Consider the following 17066-nt stretch of genomic DNA (forward strand, 5'->3'; position numbering starts at 1 on the left):
CAAGAGGATATGTGATTCACCACAGTTACAGGACATTTTGTGAGATGCTCCATAGTCTCTTGGAACTTAGTCAACCATGGAGGGCTAGGAGCAAAAACTGTCCTTTAGGTCGCTCTGACCAAATTAGTATAGGCCTCAAAGGATGCTGTTAAACATCCAATAAGGTTAGTTCTACCAGTCTGGTACTTTTAATTACCATGTGCTATGGAGATAAACCTAGGCAAAAACCAAACATTCTCAGATAAACCCTGACTAGACATATATTATGTTCCTTGAGCTAGTTGTATGTATAATTTGTCAGTAGGTTGTTGGACTACTATTGTTCCCTCTGTTTTTTTTTAAACTAGCTAGGCATTATTTATCTCTCTCATTGTCTAACCCTTCCACCATGGTTTCCCATTTTTCCCATTTCTCCCTTAATAATACCCTTCTCCTGTGGTCCCTCCTCTCTTGAGCTCCTTCTTTCCCTTTATCCACAAGGTTCCTTGTATACCCTTCTCTCCCCCTTCCCATTTAAATAACCCAATTTTTATCCATATCCCCCTTGTTAACACCTGTTTCCTACTGTTCGTCTCTTTCAGGTTCTTTCTTTTCCTTTACCTCCCTGGTTCCTTTTCATTATCCTGGTTCCTGTAGTTATGTCTGGATACATACTTATGAGCATTTGGTGCCAGGAGCCACATATGAAGGAGAACATACGTAGTTTGTTTTTCTGAGTCTGTGTTACTTCACTTAGTATAACAGTTTCTAGTTCCATCCATTTACCTGGAAATTTCATGATTTCATCTTTCTTTACCGTTGAGTAAAACTCCATCGTATAAGTGAACCACATTTTCATTATCCACTCGTCAGTTGTGGGACACTTAGGTTGCTTCCATCTCTTAGCTATTGTGAAAAGAGCAGCAACAAACATGGGTGTACAAATGTCTCTGCAATAGGATGAGTTCTTTGGGTACATGCCAAGGAGTGGTATAACCAGGTCAAATGGTCGGTTCATTTGTAGTTTTTTAAGAGTTCTCCACACTGCTTTCCATAGGGGTTGAACAAGTTTGCAATCCCACCAGCAGTGGATTCCCCTTTCTCCATATCCTCTCCAACGTTTGGTATCATTTGTTTTCTTGATCTTATCCAGTCTGACTGAGGTAAGATGAAATCCTAAAATGGTTTATTTTGCATTTCCCTAATTACTAATGATGTTGAACACTGAGTAAGATGCTTCTAAGCCATCTTTAATTCTTTTGAGAAATCTCTGTTCAGCATCTTAGCCCATCTTCTAATTGGGTTACTTCCTTTATTGATTCTTTGTTTTGTTTTATTTTTTGTTTTTTAAATATTTTGTTTTTTTATGTGTATGAGTGTATTGCCTGCACATATGCAAGTGCACCCATGTCATGCAGTGCCGCAGAGGTCAGAAGAGGGCTTCGGATTCCCCTGGAACTGGACTTTAGAACAGTTCTTAGCTGCCATATGGGTACTGGAAATCAAACCCTAGTCCTCTGCAAGAGCCATCTCTCCCAGCCCTGATTCTTTGTTTTTTGAGTTCATTATATATTCTGGATGTTAAACCTGTCAGATGTGTCACTGGTGAAGATTTTCTCCAATTCTGTGGGTTTTCTCTTCACTTCCTTGTTTGGTTCTTTTGATGTACAGAAGCTTTTTAGTTTAATGAGGTCCCATTTGTTGATTCTTCACCTTGTTTCCTGAGCAATTGATGTCCTGAGCAACTGATGTCCAGTTTAGAAAATCATTTCCTACACCTATATCTTGTAGGTCATTCCCAATGTTTTCTTCTAACAGTTTCAGAGTTTCAGGCTTCATATTGAGATCTTTGAGCCATTTGCAGTTGACTTTTGTGCAAGGTGAAAGATAGGGGTTTAGTGTCATTCTTCTACAGATGGAGATCCAGTTTTGCCAGCACCATTTGCTGAACATGATTTCTTTCCTCCAGTGAAGGTTCTTGGCCCCTTTGGGAAATACCAGGTGGCTGAAATTGCATGTACTCATTTTTGGGTCTTCAATTTTGTTCCATTGATCTAGAGGTCTATTTTTGTGCCAGTACCATGTTGTTTTTATAACTATAGCTCTATCATACAGTTTAAAATCTGGTATAGTAATCGCCCCCAGCATTGCTATTGGTGTTCATGGTTCCTTTGGCTATCCGAGGTCTTTTGTGCTTCCATATGAATCTTACTATTTTTTTTCCAATTCTGTGAAGAATGTCATGGGGATTTTGATTGGCATTGCATTGATTCTATAAATGGCTTTTGATAGGATGGTCATTTTCACAATATTCATTCTCCCAATCCATGCAGGTCCTTCCATCTTCTGATGTCTTCCTCAATCTCTTTCTTTAAAGATTTAAAATTTTCATTGTAGAGGTCTTTAATATCTTTGGTCAGATTTATTCCAAGATTTTTTTTTTGAGGCTGTTGTGAAAGGGAATGTTTCCATGTACTCTTTCTCTGATTGCTTATTATTGGTATATAGAAAGGGTATAGGTCTTGTAGATTAATTTTATAGCCTGCCACTCTACTGAAGGTGTTAATCTCTTAGATATAATATATCATCTGCAAAAGGGATAATTTGATCTCTTCTTTTCCAATTAATACTCCTTTTATTTCCTTCTCTTATGCTCTTGCAAGAGTTTCAAGCACTATGTTAAAAGGGAGTGGAGATAGTGGACAGCCTTGTCTGGTTCCTGATTTCAATGGGAATGCTTCCAGTTTTTCTCCATTTAGAATGATGTTGCCTATAGGTTTGTTGTATATGGCTTTAATTATGTTGAGGTGTGTTCCCTCTGCATCCCTGGAATAAAGCTGACGTGATCATGGTAGATGATCTTTTTGATGTGTGTGTGTATGCAGTTTGCAAGTATTTTGTTGAGAATTTTTGCATCAATGTTCATTAAGGATATTGGTCTGTACTTTTCTTTTTTAGTTGTATCTTTACCTGGCTTTGGTATTAGAGTGATGCTGGCTTCATAGAAGGAATTTGGAAGTTCTCCCTCCATTTCTATCTTTTTGAATAAATTAAGTAGAATTGGTTGTAGATCTTCTTTAAATGTCTGGTAGAATTCTGCTGTAAATCCATCTGGTCCGAGGCTTTTTTAAGTTGGGAGGCTTTGCATTACTGTTTTAATTTCCTTATGTGTTATGGGTCTGTTTAAGCTGTTGATCCCTTCTTGGTTTAGTTTTGGTGGTTCCTGTGATTTTAGATATGCATCTATTTCTTTTAGATTTTCAAATTTGGTAGCACATAGTTTTTTAAAGTATTCCCTTAAAAGTTCTGTATCTTTCTGGTGTCTGTTGTGACGTTTCCCCTTTCATCTCTGATTTTGTTAATTTGGAGGTGCTCTTTCTTTCTTTTGGTTAATTGGGCTAGTGGTCTGTCAATCTTGTTTATCGTTTCAAAGAACGAGCTCTTGGTATTGTTGATTCTTTGTATTGTTTTCTTTGATTCAATTTCATTGATTTCTGCCCTGATTTTTGTTATTTCTTCTTGTCTGCAGGGTTTGGGTTTTGTTTGCTGTTGCTTTTCAAGTGTGTCTTGACTTGCATTGTCAAGTCATTTATTTGTGTTCTTTCTGATTTTTTAAATATTTTATTTATTTTTATTTTATGTGTATGTGTAGTATGGCCTGCATGTAGGTAAGTGCACCCACGTCGTGCAGTTCCCACAGAGGACAGAAGAGGCTGTCAGATCCCCTGGAACTGGAGTTACGGACAGTTGTTAGCTGCCATGTGGGTGCTGGGATTCGAACCCGGGTCTTCTGCAAGAACATCAGTGTTCTTAACCGCTGTACTATCTCTCCAGTCCCTCTTTCTAATTTTTTTAATGGAGGCACTGAAGCCATAAACTTCCCTCTAAGTACTGCTTTCAATGTGTCCCAGAGGTTTTGTTGCATTGTATCATCCTTTTCATTTAGTTCCAGGAATACTTTCATTTCTTTCTTAATTTCTCCTTTGACACATGCATCATTCAGGAGTATGTTGTTTAATCTCCATGTGTTCATGTAGTTACTAGGGTTTCTTCCAGTGTTGATTTTAAGCTTTATTGAATTGTGGTCTTATAGAATGCATGGAATTATTTTAATCTTCCTATATTTGTTGAGGTTTGTTTTGTGCCCCAGTATATGATCAAGTTTGGAGAAATTTCCATGGGGCGCTGAATAGGAATTATATTCTTTGGTGCTTGGGTGTAATATTTGGTAGATGTTTGTTAGGCCTATTTGATGTATGGTATTCTTTAATTCAGATGTCTATTGATTCTCCGTCCTGTTGACCTAGCTAATGGCAACAATGGGGTATTGAAGTCCTCAATTATTAATGAGTTGAGATTAATCTGGGTCTTAAAGTCCTGTAATACTGTTTTTATGAAGTTGGGTGCACCAGAGTTTGGTGAATATATGTTCATGATTGTAATATCTTCTTGGTCATGTGTTCATTTTATCAGAATGAAGTGGCCCTCTTTATCTCTTTTGATTAGTTTTAATTTGAAGTCTATTTTGTCAGATACTAGAATTGTAATGCCTGCTTTTTTCTTAGTACCATTCACTTGGTATATTTTTTTCTATCCTTTCACCTTAAGGTAGTGCCTGTCCTTGAGCATGAAATGGGCTTCTTGCAGACAACAAAAAGATGGATTTTGTTTCTTAATCCATTCTACTAGTCTGTGTCTTTTGACTGGGGAGTTCAGTCCATTGATGTTTAAAGTTATTGATGTAAGATGTGTACTGATTCCTTATGTTTACATCCGTGGTGTAGCTGTGCATTTCCACAGTTATACCTTCACTGAATTTCTTTCTGTAACCTCTTGGCTGTAGTCGTTCCTTTCTTGCTTTAAGTCGTTCCTTTGTATTGCTTTAAGAAGTCTCTGAAGGGCTGGTTTTGTGGGCATCAATTTTCAGCCTATTTATGTCATGGAAGATTTTTCTTTCCCCTTTGACTATTTTGGCTGGATAAAGTAATCTATGTTGGCATCTGTGATCATTTAGAACTGGGAATACGTTGGTCCAGGCTCTTCTGGCTTTCATAGTTTGCACTGAAACGTCAGCTGTAATTCTGATGGGTTTTCCTTTATATGTGACTTGTTTTTCTTTTTCAGCTTTCAGTATTCTTTGTTCTGTTCGTTTAGCGTTTTTACTATGATGTGTCATGGAGTTTCTTTTCTGGTCCTGTCTATCTGGTATTCTATATGCTTCTTGTATTTGTATGGGCATGTCTTTCTTTAATTTGGGGAAATTTGGAGCTGGAGAGATGGCTCAGCATTTAAGAGCACTGACTGCTCTTGCAGAGGACTCACGTTTGATTCCCAGCACCCACATGGCGGCTACAAACAGCCTTAACTCCAGTTCTAGGGGAATCCAAAGCCCTCTTCTGACCTCCTCAGCATTGCATGTCATGGGTGCACTTACATACATGCAGGCAATACACTCATACACATAAAATAAAAAAATAATAAAATATTTTTTAAATATTTCAAAAAAATTGGGGGGAAATTTTCTTCTAAAATCTTGTGGGAGATCTGATCCATATTGTTATTCTGAGATTCTTCTCCTTCCTGTATGCCTATGATTTGTTAGTTTGGTCTTTTTATGGTGTCACACAATTCCTGCATATTCCATTCTTGTGTTTTCTTAAATTTTTCATAATCTTTGTTTGAGTGATCTAATTCCTCCTCTTTATCTTCCAGCCTTGATATTGTTTTCCATTTCATTCATCCTATTGGTGAGGCTTTCTCCTGTTATTTCTAATTGGCTTATTGAGTGTTTCACTTCCTTCTTCATTTCAGCCTGAGCATTCTTCAGTTTTTCTAACTCTTCTGAATTCGTTCAGCAGTTCATCCCTATCTCCTTTCAGTTCTTTGATATCTTTGTGTGTTCTTTAAATTCACTGAATTCTTTCATCATGTTTAGAATTATTCTTTTTGGATTCCATGTCCTTTATTGTCTCTAGGGGGTTCTCATGTACTCCTCTACAGGACTGTAGGTACTTGGTGGGGATATATTATTTGGGTTTTTCTTGTTATTTTTTCACTGTGACTTTGACATGTGGATTTCTTTGTATTTTCTGATCCTTGTATGAGACTTAAGCCTTCCTTTGTTGAGTTTAGGTCTGCTTCTTTTTGTAAACTTTGCATACCTTTGTGGTTTACTTGTTAGGCATGAAAAGCTGGTTGGTCTAGGCTTCAGGTTTTCTTCTTTGATTTCGCCTTCCTTCTCAGGAGGTCCCAGAGGCCCAAGTCGGATGAAGATCAGGTGCTCTCAGGCTTTCTCCTAAGGACTGTATCCCTTCAGGAAAGATGCTGGCCCCAGGAAGCTGGGGGGCTGAGCTACCCAGAGATGCAAAGGGCAGTGGGGATGGGAAGAGGCTCAAGGGTTCCTGGGGACTAAAGGGAGGAATTGGGTTGGTCTGGATGCCAAGGATCAGGAAGCCCTGGGGAATCTGGGCCAAGAGGTCAGTCCAGAGGTCTGGGGTACCAAGACAAGAAATGTGCCAATGCCCCTGCTAGGTGGAGAGATGGGGTGGGAGCTGGGAGGGTGAATGAGGCTGGGGGAGTCAAGGCACAGAGGGTGCCGCCAAACTTACCCAAGAAAGCTGCTGGCCTTAGGAAGCTCTTAATTATTTTTAAATTTTATTTTTAATTTATGTGTATGAGTATTTTGCCTGTATGTACATGAGTATACCCACGTGTTAGTGTCCATGGAGGTTGGAAGAGGGTGTCAGATTCCCTGGAACTGGAGCTATAGATGGTTGTTAGCCACCATGTGGGGACCAAAACAGGGTCTCTGAAGGAGCAGTCAGTGCTCTTAACTGCTGAGCCATCTCTCCAGCTCTGACTTGTCAGAAGCTTTAATTACATCTTTTAATGTGACCTGTAGATTAGGTCTTTACCATTTCTATAGATGAGTTTTGTATTGTTGCTGGTATGGGAACTTTTTGCCTTACTCTCTGGAAGTTACTATAATGTGTAAACATCAGTAACACATGTATAGTGTATGCCTTTGCCAATGTGGAAGAAGTGCTTACTGAATTATAATCAGTGATAATAGATGAAAACTTATTCTATTTAAAAATCCTATAGCATGACATTTAAGAATCATGCCACAAATGAAATTACTTAAAATACTACTGAACCAGAAGTAAGGTGTGGGTCACATTGTCTAGAATTTAGTTGTTCTTAGTTTATAAATTTTTGTATTATTTGTTTCTGTATTTTTAATCCTGCACAGTTTTCTTTTGATTATTAAACATCAATCTCAGAGGGAGGCGAATTAAATAAACCAGCCCCAGTGCTGTTCAGCAACTAATTATATAACTAATACAGTCTTAAAATGTCTTTCAGATAGATAATAGCCAAAGTGGTTCTTTGGGAGTTTGTTTTTTAGAGTTTTGTTTGTTTTGAGATATGGTCTCACTCTGCAGCCCAGGTCTTTTCTTCAACTCACTGTGTTACTGATTTCAAACTCACAGTGATCCTCCTGCCTCAGCCTCCACATACTGAGATGACAGGATTGAGTACACACCTGTGTCATATGACACCAGATACACTTCTTTGTCCTTGTCCTTAAAAATATCTCCCACTAGTGTTTGCTTGTTTGATATTTATGATACTTGTTTGATGGGAAAAGTGTAAATATTTTATTTCATGGATTTGAAACACAGCAAACCTTGACTACTAAAGATTTACAGGTTTATTGGTGTCAAAGGGGAAAGTAGAATATTCTTAGATTCAAACCCAGAAAATGTCAAATTATGCAACTCACAAACTGATCTGTACAACTTCCAAGTAAAGTATTCTTTGAAGATTTTTTCCCCTTCCTTCACCCCACCCGCTGTCAGAAAACGCCTCTGATTTGGTAGGGCCACCTGCATTCTGCTGTGGGCTCTAGTTGTACAGTGGACATGTTGGTCTGTCAGTGCATAAAAGGATTCTTTATACTAGCTGTCCCAGGAGTAAATCACAGTACATTCCAGTTTGCAGCACACAGGCCCATAGTTCTTAGTCAGCCTGAAGTCTACATTTAAATTTTTCCTCTTTGTAGGACACGAGTATCCTTATGGAATTAAAATGAGCCATCTCCGAGACACTGCCCTTCTGACACAGGGATCAAAAGACACCGCCACCCTGTCCAACCTCCAAGAGCCCTTCCTGATGGAACAGCTGCCCCGAGAGATGCAGTGCCAGTTCATCTTGAAGCCCAGCCGCCTGGCATCAGCCCAGCAGCTGAGTGGTGAGTTGCTTCCCTTCCTTCATCAAGACTTCTGTCACCAAAAGTTTTCATTCCTGACACAAATTTAGTACAAAGGCAAGTACCCAAACTTCCATGCAGATGAACTCACTATCAAGAGTTTTAAAAAGAAAAGATGGAATTTTAGAAGATGGTTTTATAAATTAGCAATAATCATGACTGACTTATACCCAACAACAAGTAACAATCATCTGTCCCTCCTCTCCTCTCTAGTCTTTCCCCTTTAACCTTATGCCCACTGCAGAATCAAAGGCTCACGTAATGTTGCAGGTGCTTCAATGCCTTCTTTGTACTGTAAGACACTCCACTGTGTGTTCCCCCTAAATGATCACATTATAAAAGGAAGCCTGTCGGTGATGGGTGTCAGAAGGCTGTGATGCCCTGACCTGGATCTTGGTCCTGATAAGTATGTGAAGATTAACATGCTTTCTACAGAAGCCCCTCCTTGGCCTACTAATCTAATATGAATTCCCTGTGAACATAGCTGCCTCGTTGGCACCCACAATAAAGGCCATAGAATGCTAACAGTGACGTCTAACAGAAGAGCACTGTCGTTTGCCCTGACCCAAAGCTCTCTGTCTGAAAGCAAGATTGTGTAAGCAACAAAAGAAAATTGACACCAAAGCTCTATATCTCCCTTTGTCAATTGAACCAGCGAAAAGTGGAATTGTGTTCTGCAAATGAGCAAACTCAGACTCAAGGAATTACAGATGAAAGGGAAAACAAGAACCTTAAGGGATCACGGAGGCCTCCTCCCTGCCCAGGACAGATCATTGCATCATCTGAGTGCCAGATGAAATTTTGCATCTGTGTTCTAGTGGCTGTAACGTGAATGAAAATGTGCTTTTGCATTTTCTAAGTCTTTAACCTTATCTCAGAATGCCCCTATTTTAAGAAAAATTTATAATTATTCAAACTTAGAAAAAATAAGCACTGTAAAGGCTTTTCTTGCTGTAAGTGGTAATACACGCCAAGATCCTTTCCATCGGGACTTTCTCTAGTGCCTTTTTAATTTTTAAAAATTTTTGCCATATTGAAGCATCTGTAGTTTCTAAAATAATGATGCCAGTGTAAATTTAGTTTTCACATCCCTGATTTAAGTTTCAATGTTTATTGAGCAAAATGGATAGTAACTATTCTCTCTTCAAAACACCCTGTTTTCCTTGTTTTTCCTATCTAGAAGCCCATATTCTGTCTTTTCCTAGCCTGAGTTCTGCCACTTTTTTATGTTTGCATGTTTATTTTATGCACAAATGTGGTGGATGTTCAAAAGACATTTTTGATAAAGAATGTCATTATCACAATGCTCTTTAGAAAGTTATAACTAAATTTTATCCTTAATAATATTCCATACACACTTTTTTTTTAATCACCATAGATCCTTGACTTAAGTTTTCATCCGCACGCACAACCTGAATTCCATGGTTATCACAATCTCTCCTGCAAATAATCTCAGCTTTCCTGACTGTCCTTCCTGTTTTCTTACATACCTAGGAAAATCCCATATCTAGATGTTTGCTGTGTACTTTGAGCAAATTATTCATGAAAAACTTCAAGTAGGCACTCACGCTGGCCGGGCAGTCTGAATAACCAACTTTATACACAGCCCCATAGATGAGGCAACCTTGTCACTTTCTGATGATGACCTGGCCTCCAGCTTTGTACTTCATTGCTCTCAATTGTAGGTCAGACCTCAGGGACTGTACCTTGCCAACATCAGCTGTGCACACTTACTTAAATTTGTATCAGTCGTCAGATATTCTCCTATAAGCATAAATTGAGTTTGGGACTCTGAGGCTGTTTGGTCGCATCCTTGGGTCATTCTGGGTCGGTGCTCTGGAGAAATCATGGATTGCATCCACTAAAATGAGCAAGGAGAGATGCTGGTCTGTATATTTCAACACCTGGAATAGTGCCTAGAGTATCTAAATAAGTACTCAGTTGATACTTATTGAATGGACAGTTTAATAGGTCTGTCATTAGCTAATTAAAGATCCAAAAAGAATTTCACTAAGCTAAAGGGGACATCCTGATTCTTCCACCTCTAAATGCATTTTCTTCAAGTCTACATTCCCTGCCAATTTTATTTTCATTCAACTAACCGGGTCAGGAGTCCTAAGGGAATTACCTAACCTTCCCATAGCCTTGCATTGGCTTTCTCTTCTTTCGATTGGAAGTTGGGATAGTGGCTGTAGCTTTAGATGGCTCATGGGTACTGGTCCCAAAGCATCCGGGTTACCATCTATGTAACTGTACATAGCAGGGTGCCACTTATATTTTGCCATTCATTGCTGAGGGGAATTTTGTTACATAGAAGGCTTTCCTAAACTGCTGCTTTGGAAATTATTGATTTAATCAGACATCTGTCAGCAAAATTTTTCTGAAAGGATCTGTCAGAAAATGTGCAGGTCAGTACAAAGTATTTCCAATGAAATTCTGAAATATCCTGATGAGAAAATTATATAGATGGTTATGTTAGAAAATTAATTTCCATACATTTCCTTTTGATGCAGTTCAAAATGTAATCAATCACCGTGTTATGTAGGTGTACTGATGAGAAGAATTGACTTTTGGGGAAAAGAAGTAACATTTCACTTATTTGAGATTTGAAGAAGTTATTGATCGAATCATAGAACTTGAATGCAAATTTTCTAATCTATACATGGACATGTATGTTTCATCCTAAAACGTTTCACAAAGATAAGGATAGCTAAATACACAATTTAAGTTTTCATATTTCTTTCTTGAAAGCTATTGCAGATTTCTACTGGATTCTTATTTTGATAATTGCATTTTAGCATTTCCTTTCATTGAAAATTAGTCACCTGAGTTGCACAGTTAAATGATTTTAAAATATGGAAATTTTCTTTACTCTTGCATCAAAGTAAAAAAAAAATACTCCTAGAATTAATGTTAGCTTAGAAAGTGAGACTGCTGCAGATTTCCGTGGGCGTGAAGACCTACATCACCTAATAGCTGCGGCAATATGTGAAGTAGCTTATTTGTTTTCAGAATGATTATTTCGGTAGAAGTTTTATATATAAGCTATAGTTTGTTTAAAATTTTACATCAGAGCCAAGTATGGTAGAGGACACCTATAATCCCAGCTTTGAAGATGCTGAGGCGGGAGAATTGAAAGAGTATAGACTGGGCTATAGTGAGACCCTTCCTCAAAAAAAATTTTTGATTCATTAAAACATCATCAGTTCCACAGAAAAAAAAAAAAATTCCAAATCCAGTCAGTGTCCAGTTAGTGTGGTTGAGGGCCATTCTTCTTATTCATAAAAAGTTCATTCTCAGCCCTGAATTGAAAATATCCTTATAAAACTTTATCATGGTTCAGCTCTTGAACTGCTGTGTGAGCACATGGCAGACTTAATATTTGTCACAGAATTGACAATGGTTAAGCCATAAGAGTAAACAAAATTTGCAGTTGACAGTACTGATCCAGTAACACGTGATAGCTTCAGGTATGTTCCATGCAGTAACACTAGTATAGTAAATATCAGAAGCATTTTTGTTTTAAATGTTCACATGCTTTAGAAATTATGATGTTACATTTTCACCACCATCTGTGCCTGATTCCACTTTAAATGGTAGTAAAAGGGTTTTTTTTTAATCACTCCTGTAATAGTTCAATGCAGACTATTCAAGATTAAGTCCTTACTTTAAATTCCACATTGACATTTTTGAATAAGCAATATGAGTATAGAAAATAGTATCTTATCTCTAAGGCTAACAAAGATATAGAAGGAAGATGTTTTCTATTTGAGTGTTCTGGTAATATTTTATACTACCTGAATAAAATAAGGCGTACTACACACAAACTCCTTATCTGCATTTCTGAGAGAGGTTTCCTCTAGTTAAGAAAAGTATCCTAACTATTGTGATCTTGGGTGAGCAATGTTACCCCCATCTGCTATTCAGATTTCTCTGTCAGTGTGAACAAGATCTACAAATAGTCTTAAACTGAAGGCAGAGTAACAGCTGACCTCTCAAAAGGTCACCCTTGAGTCTTAGATTACTTAAACTGTCCTGGGAGTGATTCATCATCAGTAAGCAGCTCCAATGTGATGGGGATTCTCCAGATGGAGACACTAAAACATCTGAGCTCAGGCTGGAGAGATGGCTCAGTGCTCAGGAACACTGACTGCTCCTGCAGAGGACCTGGGTTCGGTTCCTAGCACCCACATGGCGGCTCACACTCGTTTGTAACTCCAGTTCCAGGGTATCTGACACCTCTTTCTAGCCTCCGTGGGCACTGGACAACATGGTACACTTGCATCCATGCAGGTAATACACTCATACACATAAAATATTTATATTTTATATCTTATATATGATCTCAAGACTAAATGTCACTGCTAGTAAACCTTTGTCCCTTTAAGCAGGTAGCTGCCCAACTCTGTTTCTGTCTCTCTTGCTCTCTCTCTCTCTCTCTTTCTCTTTCTCATATATACATGTATCTCTCATATATATACCATATATGTATCAAATATATATATACATATGTGTGTGTGTGTGTGTGTATTTCTGAGCTTCTTAAATCCTGAATGTCTTAATGTCAGGTCTTAGTGTATAGACAGAGCAGAAGTAATGGCTTAGTGACCTCTAGAATGGAGAAACTTGAGTGGATCAGTTTTGGTGGTAGTGGAATCTCCAAGTGTGTGAAGTTGTCTGGATTCCAGCCCATACAGAATCAGCTGTAGCCACTACAAGTTCTTTCCACATCTTCTTCAGACCCAGAGCCAAACCAAAATTGAGCTGAAAGTCTCTGGAAGATGGAACATGAGTCACATCTTTCTCTTGCACCTGTTTATCTCATCATTCTGCTGTTTGCATAAGAATGTCCTGCTCTGAGGGAGAAAAAATATTCTTAATTTGGACAGTTACATAGCCAGAACAGAACTTTTAATTAAGTCACCCTTTTTTGGTACGACTAATATTCTCTAAGCATAATGTTTTGCAAATTAATTTTTTAGTATTGAGCTGTATACTGTAAATGAAAATAATTTATCAAAATCATGTCAAGGTTATTGAGGGAGGCTGAATTTATATTTAGTTTGCTGTACATTTTTATTACTTTCATGGTTTTCTATGGCAATAGCATGTTTTTTAAAAAAAAATTTTAGTTCATGTGTATAAGTGTTTGACTGTATGTATAAATGTACACCACATAGGTACCAGTGTCCAGGAAAGCCAGAAGATGACACTGGATCCCCTGGATATGGACTTACAGGCAGCTGTGAGTTGCCATGTGGGTACAGGGAGCTAAACCCCAGTCCTCTGCAAGAACAAGTGCCCTTAACTGCTGAGCCATCTCTCCAGCCCCTAGACACAGTATATTGAAGAGATATTTATGAAAATGTTCATAATGCTATCATATACCATAGCCAAAAAATTCTTCCAGCTGTGGCAACGTGGGCAAATCTTGAGGATGGGCAATAGTGTGTTTTGTCATTAGCCTTTGTCCTTTAGAAAATAAAAACTATAAATAAAATTCTCCAAAAGAAAAGATCCAGAACTCTCAAACTGATCTCACAGAGATCTGCCTGCTTCTGTCTCCTGAGTCCTGGGATTAAAGGTGTGTGGCAGCAGGCCTGGCAGGTAGGCCATTCTTAAGTCCATGAGAGCTAAAAACCAAATATAATTTCAGGAAATAGTTTAAATATATGCCAGCCAGTCAGTAAGCTACTGAGCATACATATTAGACAAACATTTGAACACTTGCTAGGTATCAAGGAACTCCTTCCTGGAGTTAAAGAATTTCATTTCCTTTCCCGTGTTGCTTTATTTTGATTTTGTTTGGATTGGAGGTTGGGAACATCAAAGCGGGAAGAAAATGCTGTAATTGAGGAGAATAATGATAGTCTTGCATTCTTCCATATCTTCTGAAGGCTGTTAAACCAGTGTAAAATGGGTGCAGGGATATGCCCTTTGTCATGGAAGCTTTAATAAAGATCCATGTGGTTGTGGCCTGTGCAAAGTAGTACTCTGTGAACAGTAGTCTACATAATCCTCTAAATAAGCCCTGAGGGACAGGTAGTGTCTTTTTTCTATTCATAGTTAAACAGGGTAAGTCCAAACCAGTATGTGAATCAGCAGTCAAAACGAAGCTCCTGGCTCCATTGCCAGAGAACTTCCCACCTCACTGTGTGTGTCCTACTTAGCTTTTCATAGGGAAGATAAGCATGGGTGATGGTCCCTGGTTAGAAGGCTGTTTAGCAAAATGTTGCTTATTTGCTTATCGTCCCACAACTTGGCTTATTTCCTATTTGCTTTAAGTAGATTATTCTGAAGAAAGAAACTATTGAGTTACTTTATAGTCAAAACAATATAAAGGGTTCTTTGAAATTAGCATTTGATGCTGCTGACCATCCCCTCCTTGAAGCATCTGCCATGTTTCATGATCAGGCAATGTTGGAAAGCTGGGTATCATTTCTGAGTAGAAATGCTGTGCATTTTAGAGTTTAACGACCAATTCCCCCTACAGTACCTGGAGTCAAATGAATGGGGACGCTATCTGGTGGTAGGGCTCTTCAAATCTGAGTTCTAGTAAACCTTAATTGCAAGTTGTTTTGAATCTGCATCATGAATGCTTACTTTAGGTGTCAGCCAGAGATGTGGGCAGAATTTACAGACTGTATTTGTCATTCTCGGTCAGCTTGTCTCTTTTCTGTATTCCCTACTTTTCAGCTGCGGGGGTTACCTCTCTCTTAGTTCTCTAGGTCTTCAGCCAATAAGAGTACACGTTTCTCTCCAGGTTTTTTCACCCTGCCACCTTGGGTTCTGCAGGGTCTCACTCCTTTGCATCCATCCATGCGGCCTTAAACATAGCTTTGAAGCTGTAGACTGAAAAGATACTGGAATTTATGCAGGTACATAGAAGGGGGGGAAAAATAAGACATTAGCTTCCTACCTCTGTTCTCCGTCTAATGAGACATCAGCTAACAAAGCATTCTTTGTTTCTAGAAAATAACTTAATAGAAGCAATTGCTCCTCCCCTCCTCTTCTAGCCTCTCCTCCTTCCCCCTTTCCCTCTCCTCTCTGCCTCACCTTCTCATTCTTACTTTTTAATTGTGTTCTAATTTAATCTTCCACTTTTTTATATGCCTGTCTCATCTTTAAAATAGGTAAATGTATGTGTTGGTATGGAGTACTTTTTGCTTTAAGTTTTGTAATAATTCAGTGAGAGAGTTGTGTTTTTCCTTTGTTTGCTTTACAATGTTAGGGGTGGAACCCAGGGCCTTGTGCATGGTAGGCAAGCGCCCTACACTGAACTACATCTCTAGTTTAAGAGAGATGGTTTCTTCTATCATTGAAATTTTAATGTCAAAACTCAAGTCAGCAATCCATCGATACCCCAGAAATTGACAGAAGAATCTAAAAACCTCACTCAGCCTTTCCTTAATTTGCAAAATATTTGTAACGAAACGCCGTAGCTAACATTGACAATACAAAGGACAATACAAAAGCGTTTCTCTGTTTGAGACGTTGAAATGAATAGACTCCAAAACAAACCATAGAAACGAGATTGAATGAATTTCATTAGTTTTCCTCATGATCTCACTCCTTAGATCCAGGCCAGAAGACATTTAAAAGGAGACGGTCCATCATCAACTGGGCTTTTTGGCGGGGTTCCAGCACTCACCTGGACAGCTTGCCCATGTCACCAGCATCTCCTATGCCAGGACAGCTCTTTGGAGTTTCTTTACCAGATATTTGTGAGAATGACAATCTGCCAAAACCTATCTTGGTAAGTCCCATTTGGTTCTGTAAACTAATGGAAAAGGCAGTTTGGGAAGGGAGCATGCTGCAAAGTAAATATTTCCCCAAATGGAAACATTATAAACACCCCGGGCTTTGGCTAAGCATCTTTATTCTTGCTTCACAAAATAAAAATGAGAAGAATAACCTAAAGGAAGACTTAGTAATAAGAACTAATCTAGTGTATTGGTTTGAAGAAAGCAATGTAACTCTACTTGGATAAATCAGAATATGCTGTGTTAACAGAAAAGATCCACAAATCCTTCCTTTGATCTGTTGTTCTGAGAGCCTCTTTCTATTGTTTTAGCAGTAAATACTTCTTGGTCTTGTCATTTTTAAGGTTTGAATAACTAGTTTACTTATATTTCAAGTGGTTAAGCATCAAGATATATTCTTTGGTGTTTAATTATCATTTGAAATAGAATAGGACAGAAAATAACCACTGAGTTTCTATTGTCTCCAACTGATAGATTAAATAATCAGTATTATGCAACATTTGTTCAGTGTCTAGTATCCCCAAACACTACACTCTGTAATTTGATGCTGGGTAGTACATCCATAAGTGTCAGACAAACAAATTTAAGGGCTAGTTACTTCATCACCCTCACTTTAAAATTCAAAAGAAAACCTCATCCTTACCCAGATTACACAGTATGAGGCGTAACAGGCTTCCAAACTTCATGGACTGCTTGTCTCCAAACACTGTTCTCCTCTACTGTAAATAGAGAACATACAGATAGAAATCAAGGTTAGAAAACACAGATCTGTTCTCTGCAATTTTCAAGACTACAGTACATTAATATTGACTATAAGCATCAGGTTATGTAAAAACTCTCATGAATTCATTTCTCCTAAGTAAAATTTCATATCTTTTGACCAATTGCTATCTCCCCAGCCCCACCGTGTCCTTAGCTTCTGACAATGACCACTGTGTGCCCTAAAAAAAAGTTAACTTGAATCCTTCTGGACATCCACCCAGCTCCAATCCTTCAGGGTCTTCCCCCGGGCCACTGACAACTTTAGAAGGCTATTCCCTTGGTGGTGTGTA

The 17066-nt window shown here is 38.4% G+C and overlaps 1 protein-coding gene across 4 annotated transcripts in view; it reads left to right on the forward strand.

Annotated features, from left to right (window-relative positions):
• The window catches only part of Arhgap20 (Rho GTPase activating protein 20), a 102813-nt gene that overhangs the window by 73307 nt on the left and 12440 nt on the right, over positions 1-17066 (forward strand). For all 4 annotated transcript variants that reach the window (XM_008832809.2, XM_008832808.2, XM_008832810.3 and 1 more), the window contains 2 exons: positions 8045-8233; positions 15829-16007. In XM_008832809.2, coding sequence (XP_008831031.1) covers positions 8045-8233; positions 15829-16007 — 368 coding nt within the window. The remainder of the gene's footprint in view (positions 1-8044; positions 8234-15828; positions 16008-17066) is intronic.

The sequence above is a fragment of the Nannospalax galili genome, unplaced genomic scaffold, assembly GCF_000622305.1.
Source record: "Nannospalax galili isolate Female #2095 unplaced genomic scaffold, S.galili_v1.0 scaffold335, whole genome shotgun sequence".
NCBI lineage: Eukaryota > Metazoa > Chordata > Mammalia > Rodentia > Spalacidae > Nannospalax > Nannospalax galili.